Source organism: Carettochelys insculpta, chromosome 2 (genome assembly GCF_033958435.1).
Source record: "Carettochelys insculpta isolate YL-2023 chromosome 2, ASM3395843v1, whole genome shotgun sequence".
Lineage (NCBI taxonomy): Eukaryota > Metazoa > Chordata > Testudines > Carettochelyidae > Carettochelys > Carettochelys insculpta.
The window spans coordinates 191,374,024-191,390,350 of record NC_134138.1 but is presented as its reverse complement, the minus strand read 5'-3'; the positions used below and the strand labels follow the sequence as shown (position 1 = coordinate 191,390,350).

The window sequence follows — 16,327 nt, the reverse complement described above, 5'->3', positions numbered from 1 at the left end:
TGGTTGATTTGCACATCTGGATTAAAATCCTTTTGATTTGAGACAGTTGTGAGGATTTTTGGCATTATTTTACAGTCCTGATTTTTGAAAAGACAAGAGAAGTTCCGTTTCCGGTTTCTTCACAGTACATCCCTTTGTGTCAGTGGGAGCGTTGCACACTTTGGATGCATCACTGTATAGTGGATGATCACTAAGCACTCTGCTCTTTACTTGACAAACATAAATTTCTTATTAATATTGCCAGAAGTAACACGTGTGCACTGAGGGGCAGATGAGCCCCTTTATTTATGTCGGTTTTCTATTCCCTGAATTGTGATGTTATTGAATTGACAGTTTGTCATCATATGACAAAATATATTACTCTTTCGTTAACCGGTGTATGGTATAATGAAGCCTTGGCAGACAACTCAAAAAGCAGGACCTTCAGAACAGACACAAGATGAAGTACACCAGCCAGAACTAAATGTCACTAAAAGCCACAAATTCAGATAATTGTTAGCTCCAGGACATGAGACATCCCTGAGCATTTCCTTTTTTATACAGGGTGGAGAAGAATACAGAACAGTTATTCCCAGCTACTGAACCTAGAAATGCTAAGCTTTTAGCCAGTGATATTTGTCCATTTTTTAAAAAAATATTGACTTTAAAATCAATTGGCTAATCAATACTATGAGACTGTTTTGAAATATTTTCCCTGTTTATGAGCCACCAGATAATTCTTTGTTTAAACAAAATGCCACCCCCAATTTACTAGGGTTGAAGAGTTTTATAAAAATATTTCTATCAGTTTTTTTCTTGCTTATAAGTGTGTAGGAGACATATTCAGCTGCAGCTTACCTGGAGGTCAGGACAACTGAAGGAACGAATTAACATATTGCATGTTAACTTGTTTTCGTGTCCTTCCATCACAGGAGTTGATGAGATTCATTTGTTAAAGTACTCACACTTAGAATTTACATTTCTTCCTAGAGAACAACAACAAAAGATATTTATAGCTGTAACAGTTAGCTGCATCAAAACCTCATCAGACAGCTGTAGTCAGTGTCTCCCAACCACAACAAATATAAACTAATTTTGTACTAAGTGGCTCTGTGGAAAAACAAAGAGCACTGAGAATTAAAAAAACAACAGTAAACAAACAACCAAAACAAAAAACAAAAAAACAACGAAGCAGATTTTTTTATTGATATGTTTTACTTTGCTGGCAGACCAGAGCAAAGGTTTTCTGAACATTTAAAAGATGAAAAAGGTGAAGAATCCCAGAAGCGATTTATCTTGAAGCGAGATAACTCTAGTATTGATAAAGAAGACAATCAGGTTGGTTTTCGGTTCGAGAGTTGCTGAAATTTGTTCTGTTTCGAAGGTGGGCTGACGGATGTTATTGTTGTTCTTTTGTTGTTGCTCCCCCTTCTGCTTTCCTCTTCCTCTCCCTATCCCTCACCCTACCTCACTCCTGTTCTTTGGCATACAGCGAAGAGCATCAAGCCCTAGTGTGGTTGCTTTAGCAGTGGCAGTGTGTGGGTTTGCATGGATGGTTTGCTTGGCACAGGACTTGCTGCATGTTGAAAGGGGGTTGGAATGTCAAAGGTTCCAAGCTGTTGGAAGGCTTTGTCCGTCGCATTTCCAAATGTCTGTGTGACTATGGCAGTTGTTCCGCTCCCTACAGCATTATCTTTCAGCTGTGCACACACGCAAATCTGGATATCAGTATAGACTGAGGATAACTGATATATCCATAAAGAAGAAAAAACCCTGAAACACATTGCAGAGAAGCCAGGTTGCTTTTGAAACCATCCTAAACTAAACTTTGATCCTCTCTGCCCTCGCAAAATAGTTTTATTCTTCTTCCTGTTCCTCCTTTGTCCCAACCACATTTTATTGTCTTTGCAACTTACTTGCTTGTTTGCATGTGTTGTGGCAGAACTTTTCCCTTCCGTGTCTTCTTTGTGACAAAGCACTGTTATTTCAGACATGTCTGAAGCATAACATGTAGGAGAGCGTCAGGGAGCGCTGTATGCTTGCACGTCACTGAAAATCAGAATTTTTAAAACCCCTTCTAAAAGCAAGCGTGTTCGTAAAATCATTTAAATCTGGTGCTAAATGTGTACATGACAAAAAATCAAAAGGGGTTATAACACTGGAATTGCTTTTCTGAGAAAATACTTGAAGGTTAGACAGTATTTGTATTGTCACTCAGGTTATTCTTACCATGCTGGAGTCCAGTGAATCACTCAAAACCACTGAGAGCCTCTCTGCCTCTTGCTTCTAATTAGAGACTATTCTTTTTTCTTTTACATTCAGCTGTGTGTAGTAGATTTCCCAGCTACACCTAATCTTAGCTGACGCTGAAAAAAAGGTTTAGTGAGTAATGGGTGTGGGAGTGGAGCAAAGGCAAGCAGTGTGATCATATATACAAACGTTGTGTGGGAGAAAGCTCAGCGCTGCAGTTAAAATCTAATTGCAACCAAGGTATTTCATGTCTTCTGCTTTTTTTCCTCACAGTTATGTTCAGATATTGCTGTTGTCTAAAGGGTAAAATGGCTTCCCTCCTCCCTCACTAAGCTGAATTAAGGGCTAGGCTTTGAAACTGAGGGTTAAAGTTCTTGTGCAAAATATTCTGCAAAGCATAATTTATCATCGTCATCATCAGAAAAGTAACCTTTTAGGGGTTTTAGTGTGTTATCATCCCTTTGTACCATTCAGTTTCCTTGTGCTCTTGCTTGACTTCACTGATACACGTGTAACACCGACAGACCCAGGATGCCGGCACCAGGGGTAGAACCTGCGAGCATAGGGATTAAAGCCCTGCACTCTACCATGTGAGCAAAAGGCCAGCTGCCTCTCAGCCAAGGCTGTAGAGCAGAGACTTCACCCCAGATGAGGTCTCCATGCCTCTGGGTACTACACATGCATATTCTGAGACGCCTTCTTCTCCACAGCCAGTAGGAAAGATTTGAAAAGCCTCCTTTTCCTGATCAGTCAGAGGCAAAAGGCATGGGAGGTGGAGGCCTCGACTCAGGCTGTGAGTTCACAAAAGTCATGCAAGAAAACCTTGTTTCAACCACTTAAGCTAGATGCTGCTGAAGTATTCTTAGATCCAGACCCTAGGGTACCCAGCGTAACATGGTGGTTCACACGCACATCAAAATTGAAAACTATCATTTTCATACCTTTTTTTTTAAAACGGGAACATTTATTATACGTAACCAACAGTTTCAAAAAAAGTAGTTTCTAGCAGCTCCACTTATATAACCCTCCTGATTTTTTTTCTGCTCAGCAAAACAGAATTCATCCATTTAGAGATGACAGACGAAGTAAATCAATTGAAGAGAGAGAAGAGGAGTATCAGAGAGTGAGGGAAAGAATATTTGCACAAGATGTGAGTAGTTGTTTTAATTGCCTCTTTGGTGCCGTATCTGTATCAGTAGTCAGTCAGTATCTTCCCTCTCTTGACACTGACACTGCAGCAAGACTGCATTGTGTAGTTGGAGATAGTAGTGAAAGATGGGATTAGACCAAGGGCTGTAAAATTAGTTCAAGATGCACCTAGATTGGTTTCCAGAGAAGAAGGTGATTGAGAGTTGCTGGGAAAAGGAGGAAGGTAGAAAGATCAGCCAAAACAGGGCAGGCAGGTTGGTCTAAACGGCCTTTTCCTGATTATCTAAATGTTCGTTGTACGGTCTGAGTTTTATTCTAATGAGTATTACAATACTTGCCAACAGCAGAGCAATGATTTAAATGGACACTCTCAATTAATTAAGCCACATTTGTGCCATTGGTTATACTTGCTTGGATCTGTTGAAGTATTTGTTTTTTGTTTGTGTCAGTTCAGCAACTCTGGAAGCAAGACATTAAAAACAAACAAAAGTAACTGGTTATACATGACCTTTCAGTATTCTGCCAACATACCAACTAAATAGTAAAGGACTCACAGGTCAATTCTATTTCTTGTTCCAAAATCTGTGGTGTTGGAAGACAATATAGGAACAAGTCAAATTTTAACAAATGAAATGGAGTAAAATTACTATGAAACAACATGCAAATGCCAAATGTATATGGCTTAAATACAGCAAATTGGTTGGGTCCCATCTGCAGCCAGTTGCCCTACTTTTTGGGTTCACAATATTACCCCTTAATTTCCCAGTTGGATGTATGGATCAGCTCTGGCAGGGTGTTCTGAGACTAGTGTCTTCCAAGAGATTATGTCTGCCTCTTCCACTGTCTCGTGTTACATCTCGGTGGATATCTCCATTTCCAGAAATATGAAAACAGCCGTGAATAAAGAAAACAGCGTGGATCATACTGGCAAAAGAAACAAACTAACAAGCTGTGCACAATTATATTTGATGGTGTCCTTTTAAATCAGAGCTGATCATGTGTCACAGAAGGACTCTTGTGGCTTTTAGATGGCGGGTACTTCTTTTTCTTTAGCTTGATGCTTCTTGAGTTCATCTGATTGTTTTAAGCAGAAGGTACTGTAAATAATGTGAGTGTATATAGTCTCATTTGTGACTTCACTTATGATAAGTAAGTTCTCTACTTAGCGAGTAGATCGGTGATTATAAGATCATTTGGGAAGGAAAGTTATGTTATGAGTAGGTGTTCAGCCTAGTATTCTCTGTTGTTGTGACTGAGAAAAAAATATTTATTTTCACTTCTGTGTGGCAGCCTAATGTCGGTACAGCTACACGATGAACTATAGAACTGGCTTGTGTCCTTATTTGTCTACTGTAAATTAGTTACTGTTTTTTGACTTCATACAAAGGGTCACATATCAAAAATGGATAACTGATGGGGGGTAGAGAGGAGATAGATTTGGAACATGGCAACAAGTTACAAGGTAGGGAAAGGTGTGGTCAGGATCACGTAGGTTGTACATCATGAGGGCAGCTGAAAGAAGGAATGTGGCCCTCAGTATTCATGAAAGAAGTGGTGAGATTCTGATATATTAAGATTTCATCCCAGAATGTGCTGCTGTGTTTGTTGTTTAGTTAGATACTTTTACCTTCAGTGTGAAAAACAAATGCAAGTGATGAGAATTTTAATTGCCATAAGTAGGAGGTTGAGAAGATCTGTCAGGTTATCTGAGAAGATGTTTTACGATGAGTAAAAGCATGGCTTGCACGAGGAGCTATGTCAGTGGGTTAAGACTGTGCCTTTTTTAAAGGTTCGCAATGCAGATATCTCTCCCTCTCTCTCATATACACTCATTTGCTTTCTCTCTCTACTTATTGCAGGTATTAGTGAGCCATCAATAAATCATATTACTACATTTCAACAGGCTACCCTAAAGATCCAAATAACTATAGTAGTAACAAAATATTTCTTACCTATGCTGCAGAATGGAGCGTGTCTTACAGATGAGATCCTCTCTGACATGCTATTAATATTTATATGTGATGGTAGGCATTGTTATATATTCTTTATTTTGAATTTTAGGAATGTCCACAATTGACTGTCCCGCGCTGGACAGGGAAAGATGGATGGAAATAGTGAGGAAGGCATCGGACACCAACGGGCACTGAGCCCCTGGTTGTTGATGATGGCTTCTAAGTATACAGTATGAGGGCATTTCTTTCCTGACATCAAAATGCAGCTCAGAGGTCAAATGCAGCTGGTGGTATCATAAGATCATTGCTCTAATACCAAATTGTAAATACTCATCTCAGGCTGAAACCATTTGTGTGAGGTTTCAGTCCAAGAGTAGACTTGTTGAACAGAATTGAGAAGAAAATGAATCCAAAGCACTCCACATACAATAAACTCAAAATACATGGCTTCATGTTGTGTGTAACTCCCTTTAACATGAATTAAGCACAATTTGAAGCTGCTCTGCAGCTGTCACCCTGCTTAGCTGCCCACAGCTGCTCCAGCTAGGTAGTCTAGGAGCCCCTTCTCTCTGCTTTCCCCCAACAGTGTCAATGTCAGGTTGACAGCCAGGCAGCTGGTGGGAGAAGGTAGGAAGAAGCAGCTAGGAAAGTGACCTGGTGGGCTGGTCAGTTTCCTGGGTTCTGCAGGAAGTGGGGAGCTGGGAACCAAGCGGCAGCCAGGATCCTGGCTCCCCACTCTGACTTGCATGAAAATTTGAGTTACGTGGGGGTTTCAAGAACACAACCCCTGCTTGATTCGGGGTTTTACTGTATGGTTTATCTCTATTCAGACTCAAAAATAAGTAGTGACTATGATCTCTCCTACTGTGCAGTAGGAGGGACATAAAACCTGCATAAAATTCTCTTCATTCTGCAGCATTCCAGTGCATCAGACTAGAACTTACGCACAGCTTCACTTTAAATTGAACTTTAAATTGGAGGTTTTAATCAATTAAATACAACAATGTGATGCTATCAGTACAATATTCCTTTTGGCATTTCTTCAATATTAATGTCAGTTTAATTAATGCTTTTCCCCACTTATTTGCTATGCTTCACATTTTGTACTGATGATGCATAACTGCATCATCAGTGTTGTTGGAGGCATGGAGGTTGTGTCAGCAGGTAGCAAACAATTGAAGCTTTTGGCATTTGGGGAAGCACAACAGGCATCTTGAGGTTGTAGGGGAAGAATGTTAACATTAATTTGATGTTTTTGATAGACTGTGTAGTGATAAAATTGTTAACATTTTAAGTTTGACCATTAGTTTTCAGGATCAACAACACATTGAGATGGTTGAGGGTCTGTCTACCTTCTAGAAGCCTTCAGATTGCCAGCATTAGAACATTGCATGGGTCATGTTAGGTTCACATTTTCAAGTCTATTTTTAAACTGTGAAATTAAGAAACTTTTTAAAAAGGAAAGCTTAGTTTCAGTTTTTCAACAGCAGTTGGGTTCTACAGCAAATTGCAGTGCAGAAGAATTGCAAGATTACAGGGGGCCCTGATTATGGGTGTCTGTTAATCCAAATTACATTTTAACTATTGTTAACATTTTGAAAAATAATTGGCCAAGATACTAAAAGTTTAAAAATCATTTGTTGGCTTTGTCATGCATATTTATGATCTAAAAAGTGAAAGAAAAATGGTAGATATCATTAAGAATCCTAATCTTATGGGTAAACTTGCCTTTTAAACATGCAGGTGATTTTCATAAGTAAGAATTCATTTGCTTATGGGAAATTTCATTCCTTTAGGTTAATGTAACTCACAACCTCATGAGCCAGAGTCACTTAAGCACCATCAGTTACTCATAAATTTGTTCTCTTAATTACTGCATACTCATTGAAAAGTATAAATGCTTTCTCTACCTATGGCTGCGTCGACACTACAGACTTACTTCAAAGTTAACTTCAAAGTAAGCTGCTACTTTGAAGTAGCATGCAGAGCATCTGCACACACCTTCCCAAACTTCAAAGTAAGGGACACTAACTTTGAAGTCACTACTACATTCCCAGGAATGGAGTAGTGGCTTATTTTAAAGTTTAACTTCGAATTTAAGTGTGTTTAGATGCTCTGCACTCCTTACTTCGAAGTAAGGTGTCCGCCAAGGACTGGCCATCCCAGTGGTCTCTGCTGGCCACCTTAAAGCAAACAGCTCCCCAGCAACCCCAGGCGGGAAGGTGAAAGTGTGTCACAGGCAGGGCAGCACAAGCTCACCCTTGGACTGCCCCTTCTCTAAGCATCAGCCTGCCTCCGCAACCCCTGGCCACCAGGACCCCCCCTGCTCCCCTGGGAGCCCCGGATGAGGAGTCTGAGGGCTCACAGTGCCTGGGCAAGGGTCATGCCAGGAGGGGTCCCTCATAGACTGTGGACGAGCTGAAGGACCTCCTCGCTGTGTGGAGGAAGAGGAGGTCCTTCGCCAAGCTGGCGCCTGGCAGAGGAATGCAGAGGCCTTTGACCAGCTGGCCAGCAGGCTTGCCGCCCGAGGCCACCCTGACCATACTGGCAGCAGTGTCTGCATCAAAGTAAAAGAACTGTAGCAGACCTACATCAAGGCCTGCAACGCTGCCAGCCGGTCAGGGGCACAGCCCATCCACTGTCCCCACTACCAGGAACTGCACAGGCTCCTGGGGCTGAGGGAGGCGGCCACCCTAGAGCACATGGTGGACACTGCTGCTCCCCCGCTATGGACAGCGAGGATGAGGCAGGACCCTCCAGCACCATGACTCCCCATTCCCCGCCACGGGGAGCGGCCAACCGAGACTGAGGAGGATGATGAGGGCTCCAGCAGCGGGACCCTCATCATCATCCTCCCCTCCGGGACACCCAGCAGAGCCTCCTCCAGTCTCGCCTCACCCAAGCCCCAGGACGTCGAGGCCGGTATGTGTGGGTCGAGCAGGATGTCACCAGGGATGGGGACAGGGCCCACCAGGGACAGGGACAGGGCCCACTTGGAACAGCCCCACAGGCTACACACCTAGGGACGGGAGAGGGGCAGGAACACAGACCAAACCTCACTAGGCGGGAACCTCTGGGCACCTGGCATCCCATGGGGTCATGGGCCATTGGGCGGCAGGGGAGCTGGGTGGGGGCCAGTGAAGATGGGGTCCCAGCCCCCCTGGGGTTGGGACCCGCACTAACAGGCTGTCCCCCCTACCTTTCTGTCTCTACAGGTCCATTGTCAGGAAGGCATCACAGTTACAGTGGGCCAGGAGGCCGCCCTGTTGCCCCAGCCTGCATCCCCCATGGCCGTGGCAAGGCCTTCTGCAGATGGCACTCGAAGGACGAGGAGGCGGCTGCCAACCAGGCGATTATGTGGGAGATGACTGGCATGCTCTGGGACTGGCTGGCAATGGAGCTGGATGTGTAGGTGCAGTTAGACAGCAGCCTGGATGCTGTGGCCCAGGCCTTAGCCTCCCACCTCACCCAACCGCTCGCCCCCTTGCCAGCCCGACCCACGGCTGCCGCTCCTCCCCCACAGCCGCCCAACACATTGCAGACCTGTCACTGTCTGCCCACCTGGAGCTGTCTCAGTGGCTGTTGGTTGAGGTGGGCACACCTGGCCCAGCCCCACTGCTTTCCCGCACACACTCTATGAAGGCTAAACCTGTGGCTCCGCAACCCCAGCCCTACCTCCCTGTGGTCCCAGCCCCATCACAACCCCACAGGGGGCACTGGACCTGGCCGTGGCCAATGCTGCTCCCAGCCCCTGTGCTACTGAGCCTTCTCCTGCCTAGCTCCCCCCTCAGTTCAGTCCTTCCACCTAATGCCCTGCCTCTCTCCCGTGGACTGTTCCCCCATGCACTGTAAATAGTTTCACATGTTGTTCTGTTTGGTTTTGTAAAAAACATTTATTATCCCAATACTAAAGTTTGATGTTCCCAGCCTAACCCCGCGTCCCTGGTGCTTGGGGGAAGAGTGGTGGCACAGGGGGAGGCTGAGGGATGGGGGTGTGGGGAGGGCCCATGGTGTGGAGTACTTGGCACCAGGCCTCCCAGACCCTGACCCCATCCCTCTCTGCGTCATGGCACAGGGCAGTGGCAGCTGTTCATAACTGGCCCTCAGGTCCGTGGTGCATTCATGGAAGAAGGGCTGTCACCAGTCCTCCACAAGGTTGTGGAGGTCACAGCAGGTGGCGATGGTTGAGGGGACTTTGGGAGACTGACATCCAACCTGGTGAGGAGGTTGCAAAACCTCCCCTTCAGCCTCCCAAATGCTCACTCCACTGTGCTCCTGGCCTGGTTGAGGCGACCATTAAAGGTGTACTCGGCCAGCATGGTGCATCCAGTATAGGGCCACGTGAGCTACACGTGCAGTGAGAATGCGGCGTCATCCATGATGCAGGGGGGCATCGTGATGTCCCTGAGTGGGAGCTCCCCCAGGGAGAACATACCTGCCCTCCTGCATCTGGCATCCCAGCCACGAAGTCTGGAACACCTGGGTGTCATGGGCCCTGTCTGGCCACCCCATGCACACATCCAGGAAATGGCCTCTCATGTCCACCAGGGCCTGGAGTACCACTCAGTGGTACCACTTCCTGTTAATGTAGGCACCCCCGCTGTGGTCTGGAGCCCGGATTGCCACATGTGTCTTGTCCAGAGCTCCAAAACAATTAAGGAAGCCCAGATGCATGAATCTGGTGTGGGCAGTGTGCAGGTCCGCCAGGGTCATGACTCTTGGCGAAAGCAACCCTGTTGATGGATTGGCTGACCTGCGGGCATGGGGAAGGAAGACACCTCTATTAACACCAGACTGGGAGGCCCTCCCTGCCCACCAGGGCCCCTTTCCCCCTACACAGTGGCCCTCTCCCCAGGATAGGTCTGTGGTGGGGGCCAGACTTACCTCAGTCATCACCACTCCGACGGTAGCCTTGCTGATGCCGAATTGATGGCCAACGGATTGAAGGCTGTCAGAGGTGGCCAACCTCCACAGGACGATGGCCAGTCTCTTCAGCGCTGGGAGCGCTGGCTGCATCCGTGTGTCTCGGTGCTGGAGGACTGGAGTGAGCCAGTGGCAGAGGTCTTCAAATGTCTGGTGGGTCATTCTGAAGTTCCTCAGCCACCGCTCATCGTCCTAGTCCTCCAGCACAAGCCGGTCCCACCACTCACTGGTGGTGGTGAAGGCCCACCGACACTGGACCGAGAGGGCCGGGGGAAGGGCAGTAGTGTTGTGGCTAGGGCCTGCATTCTGGGTCCCAAGGGCGTGACCCGGATGCATCCCTGGAAGATCAGGGTGACCAGCATGGCTACCAGGCTGGCCAGGGCAGAGAAGAACTCGTCCTCAGGGAGGGTGTGGGCGGGCATGTTGCTCAGCTGTTTTCCCCAGCACATGCTCTGCTGCTGCCCACAGCCTGGCAGTCCTGAGCACATGCAGGGTGAGCGTGTTGAGATGGGCCCTTTAATGGCTTGGCTGGCTGCGAGCCTGGAAGGGCTTGTCGGCCATGCATCCCCATGCCTGCATCATTTCCTGTCCCCTTACTTTGAAAAAGGGGCTAATTGTGTGTAGATGCTTAACTTCGAAGTATGGGAAATCCTACCTGGCAGTAAGGGAGGGTGCATTTTGTATGTAGATGCTTAACTTTGAAGTTATTTCGTAGTGTAAACATAGCCCCCATGAATGTATTCCTTGTGAAATTACCTGTGCTACTTTCAGCTGTTTTAAAAAAAGACAAGCTATGTGAGATAATATCTCATTTGACCACTTCTGTTAGTGAAAAAAGTATGCTTCTGAGCTTCACTACCACAGCGTATCTTCTTTGAGTGGGTACGTGCTAGGAAAACAAGTGGGTTTGGTTTTTTTTTTGTTTTTTTTTTTTCAATTTTACCACACAGTAGCCGTGTCTACACGTGCATGCCACTTCGAAGTAGCGGCACTAACTTCGAAATAGCGCCCGTCACGGCTACACACGCCGGGTGCTATTTCGAAGTTAACTTCGACGTTAGGCGGCGAGACGTCGAAGTCGCTAACCCCATGAGGGGATAGGAATAGCGCCCTACTTCGACGTTCAACGTCGAAGTAGGGACCGTGTAGTCGTTGCGCGTCCCGCAACTTCGAAATAGCGGGGTCCGCCATGGCGGCCATCAGCTGAGGGGTTGAGAGATGCTCTCTCTCGAGCCCCTGCGGGGCTCTATGGTCACCGTGTGCAGCAGCCCTTAGCCCAGGGCTTCTGGCTGCTGCTGCGGCAGCTGGGGATCCATGCTGCAGGCACAGGGTCTGCAACCAGTTGTCAGCTCTGTGTATCTTGTGTTGTTTAGTGCAACTGTGTCTGGGAGGGGCCCTTTAAGGGAGCAGCTGGCTGTTGAGTCCGCCCTGTGACCCTGTCTGCAGCTGTGCCTGGCACCCTTATTTCGATGTGTGCTACTTTGGCGTGTAGACGTTCCCTTGCAGCGCCTATTTCGATGTGGTGCCGCGCAACGTCAAAGTTGAACATCGACGTTGCCAGCCCTGGAGGACGTGTAGACGTTATATTTCGATGTTGCTACATCGAAATAAGCTATTTCGATGTTGGCTTCACGTGTAGGCGTAGCCAGTATGTGCTCCAGTTCTAGTGAGAGCAAGGGGCCGTAGTTTACATAGGTTCAGGCAACATTAGTAGGGAGCCTGCTGTTTACCTCAGCATGGTAACGTGACAACTGCAAACTGCCTTGTCTATGCTATTACTCTATGCTAGTCACCTTGTGTTAGCTAAAAAAAAATCACTTTTTGTTCTCCTGAGAAATACAAGACTCAGAAGTAGGCTGCTAGAGCTGATGTATCTGTCTCACTGGAGAAAAGATGTTGCAGAACAGCTAAAGGGGATGGGGGGCTGCAAATGAATGTCCTTCCATCTGGAATCAATGTTTTGTCAATCAGGTGCACACGAAACCTGAATCAAAGTTTTGAGTGTGCAGGAACTTTCCTGTTGGAAGTGAGGAAATAATTTTGTGTAACGTTTTTTGCCATTCTAGATTTGTTTTGATTTCCCTTAGATTTGTAGTTGACAGCAAGATGATTTAAAAGCTGTGCTGTGGTTATTTAAGCTTTCCCTGGCGCTTACATTTGAGAGTTACTGATACTGCAGAAGAGGAAAGTTAATCTTGACCTCGTAGTAGCTAAATTGCTACTCAAAGCTTTTAAGCCCTCTTATTTTTAATAAGGATAATGTAATAAAAAATGTGTCTGTCTTCTGTACCATGGAGCCCCACATCAGCCTTGAGAAATGGATATTCCAGGAATTGTATGGCCTTGTGCCAGCTTCTGAAGCGTGGAAGATGAACGGAGATATCATTGAATCTGTCCATAAGGCTGTAATGCAGATTACACTGATACCCTTCAAGATACTGAAGAGGTAACAGACATCTCTCAAGTTTTTTAATAAAATGTAAATCCTTGGTGCTTATTTATCCCTATGCCTGACATGAACAGCAGCAATGCTCCTGAGCAAATTTTTTGAAACATGGCCTCCACAGGCATGTACAGCTTTGCTTGGGTAGTCATCTGCTTGCACTGGTCAGCAGACTGACAATGCAAAAGCTCATAGTGCACAAAGCTCTTGTGTGCAGTTGGAGGACAAAGTGAGGCCTTTGAAAATTTGGCCCCTCCTGTCTATGCCGACAGGAAAACCAGTGTTAAGAGTTGGAGAAAGAGGACTTTTTGCTTTTCATCTTCATTAGAAAGAGAAGAAAATTTATTCTGGGCAATTTGTGTGACAAGTTTGTTTATATTAAGGAAGGGGCTTCTTAAGGATGGGAGAAGAGGGAGTCCAGTAATTGTACAAAGGAACACAGTGATCCATGGGAATAAGGCATCTGAGTTCAGTTAGGTTCTCAACCTGAGGCAACCTCACCCTGTTAAAGTCAGTGAGTTTTGTCATTGACTTCAGTGGGACCAGGATTTTACCCTGGATGTCCCAAATGTTTGTCCTTTCATTGAAAAGAATTCACCATCATCACCAATGCACCCTAATAATTCCACTCATTTAGTTAGGATACTGTGCTGGATCCTGCTTGGGAAGCCCATGCCTCTCAAGCTATATAATTAAATAAGAAGGTAGGATTCACCAAACTATACACACCCCGTATACTCTGACAACAATGCTAAATGGAAGGATTACAATAATGGCATTATTATAAATTTTGGGCAAATTCTCTGCTAGTGCAAATTGGCACAGTACTTCATTAGTGATAACCTCAGTTTGCACTAGCAGAGAATTTGGTCGTTTGTTTTGAGGAAACCCATGAATGGCCACAAGTGTGTTCAGCTTTTAGCCAGCAAGTCACAAATCAATTCTGTTGAAAATAGGAGCATATTAAATAAATATACTTCCGATAGCATTAGAATTTGACATGCCTGATGATGGAATGCTGTTATTCCATGAACCAAGGCCCATTGTTATGAAATTAGTGACCCTGATTCTCCCTGTTCTCCACCCTTTTGTTTGAGTTCAGTGAAAGTACTATCTGTCTTTTCTTCAATACCTCATATAGATGTAGTCCAATGACAACAACTGTGTACTTGGTGTAATGAACATGAAATAGGAGGGAAATGAAAAAAAAAATCAAAGGGAGAGAACTATTCATGGGAAATTAAGCACAGCTTCATTTCTCAACACAAAAAATTAAGGAAGTTAAAAGAACAGCATATTTGCCAGTGAGATTAATTTCTTCCTATTATCTTCCCTTGGCCAAAATCTAAATCCTCCAAGAAAACACCTTTTACAAGGCTTTTTGTTATATTTCTCAGTACCAGGTTTCCTCTCCATTTATGAAATTAAATTATGTAATATTTTCTAAGTATTACAGCATTCTCCCTCGCAGAACTGTACCAATTTTGCATGCTTTCCTCCCATTTGTCCTCCCTGCCGCAGCTGTGTGTTATTGTGTCTCTTGATTGCTTATTGGTAGGCAGACTAGTGGAACCTTCTGCTTCTGTTTTCCACCAAAACATCAGCGCTTTGTATACATCTGGCATCTTCTGATCCCGTCTGAGAAGTCTGAGTTTGTTTCAAAACTGAGACACCTTGCAAGTAACATATTGTAATGCATGGGAATTAGTTATTTGGTATGACCTTATTCTTGACTTTTTCCCTACTCTTGTATTCTACAAATGCAAATACTGCATGAATCAAAACCCCCTTGAGTCTGAATGGGATTCTAAAATCAAGAAATTGGACAGTAGAGCATATCTAGAACACGTGTTCAATCTTATTTTTTTCATTTTATTTTTCAGTCAGTTTGCTCCCAGGAAAACCTTTTTGTGGAAAACAGGTAAAAAATTTGCTTTTTTTTAAAGTGTAGCTGCTAGTCTCAGATTCAGCATTTTGCATAGCCCTAGTTTATTTTATTCTAGTGAAAATATTGCAAAATTAATTTGCAACCCAACTTATCTGAGCTCTTTCCCTCTTTCCCTCGAACTTGCACTTTGATTATTTTCAGGTATATGGCGATACGAGGCCATATCACATGTTACCTGCCACATTGCAAAGCTGTTGAATTTTAGTTTAAACAGTGATTGGTTATACCCTCTCAGCATGCTGGGGAGGTGGGTCATTGTTATGGATCATTAAATTGGTGTTTTGCTGTTTTAATGGCCGGTTAATTTTTGAAAAAGGCAGTGAAGTTATAGGATGAGTATCATCATAGGAATATTTTTGTTGTTGCTATTGGATCTGATTTTCAGAGGTAATGACCACCTTCATATACTGCACTCATACTTTTTGGGTGCTCCTCACTTCTAAAAACCAGGGACATTATTACTGCTGTGTAGTAATAATGAAGTAGTATTTGTTGCTCCTCTTATTTGAGACAGGTCTTATTTTATGTTACTCTATCCTGTGGAAAACCATGTGATGACAAGCCTCTGGACACTAAATGGGAGAAAAAGAAAACAAACAAAAACATCCCTAACAACAACAACAAAAGCCCTTTTTTTATGCAAAAGAGGTATAACAAAGGTGAAGGGCTAGATTCTTCTTAAGTGTGCATGATTCTACTTACATCAGTGATTCTGAATCTATTTATTCCTAAATGCTAGGAAATTCATTGCGAATGAGTAGTGCTGGCAAAAGATTACTTGAGTTCTATAGAATAATAGAAGTGGCTATCACTGAGGTGAGGTGGGATGAAGCAGGAGTGAATTCCTATCCTCAAGAAGCACTGCTTATATTCATCCTCAATGCTATCAAATTCACTTAGGATGTGATCGTCATACTCTGACCCCCCTCTTGTGTGTTGGTTAAATTGCACACATAGCTGCAAGAGAGCTGGAGCAGTTCTATTGTTTGCATGTTAGTTCAGGGCTCTTTTTTGGAAGCATGTATAGGTGTTTTAGCTTTCAAAGCAGGGGTGCCCAACCTTTTTTCCATCGGGGACAACATGGCAAATTTTTACATGTGCTGGGGCCTGGACACAAAATAGCCCCAAACCTGCCCCCCCCCCCATCCCCAGTCTTAACTGCCCCTCCCTCCTGCAGCCCCAAGCTGCTCCCAGGTTTAAAACCCCACCTTGCAGCCCCAAGCTACCCCCAAACATAACCCCCCCATCCCTGCAGCCAAGCACCCTACACCCCATCCCTGGTGACTCACTGGAGCCATCCCCAGAGCAGCGCTGCCCCAAGTTGCATCCAGCCCCAAGAGCCAAGCCATGCAGTGTGGTCACCTTTTAAAAATGGTTCTGCTACCAGCTCTACAGGCTGGATTAAAAGGTTACGCAGGCCGGATTTCTGGCTCACAGGCCATGTGTTGGACACCCCTGTTTTAAAGGATGAGGGGAATACCCAACTGGAGGCCAAGCAGCTTTATGTTTGGCTCTTGATATTTAAGGAGGTTCCATGAGGGAATGATTTCTAATGCCTCACTCAGAATCTTGTATTTTTCTAACTGTATTTCCAAATTCAATGGAAATACCCATGTACATAAAGTTAAGTGGGTGTTAAAATGCTTTGCTGAATCAAGGCCTTAAAAAACCATTTCACATCAC

General features: G+C 44.8%; 1 protein-coding gene across 8 annotated transcripts in view; it reads left to right on the top strand.

Moving 5' to 3' along the window:
• ARPP21 (cAMP regulated phosphoprotein 21) overlaps positions 1 to 16,327 on the top strand; it is a 292,758-nt gene that overhangs the window by 176,831 nt on the left and 99,600 nt on the right. For 5 of the 8 annotated variants that reach the window (XR_012644549.1, XM_074988190.1, XM_074988187.1 and 2 more), the window contains 3 exons: positions 1,209 to 1,317; positions 3,278 to 3,379; positions 14,580 to 14,617. The exons of 1 other annotated variant lie outside the window; for it this stretch is intronic. Coding sequence is in view for 6 of the 7 variants with exons in the window: in XM_074988190.1 (XP_074844291.1) it covers positions 1,209 to 1,317; positions 3,278 to 3,379; positions 14,580 to 14,617 (249 nt within the window). In the remaining variant the exon portion in view is untranslated. The remainder of the gene's footprint in view (positions 1 to 1,208; positions 1,318 to 3,277; positions 3,380 to 14,579; positions 14,618 to 16,327) is intronic. 2 more of the 8 variants (XM_074988192.1, XM_074988191.1) reach the window with 1 other exon arrangement.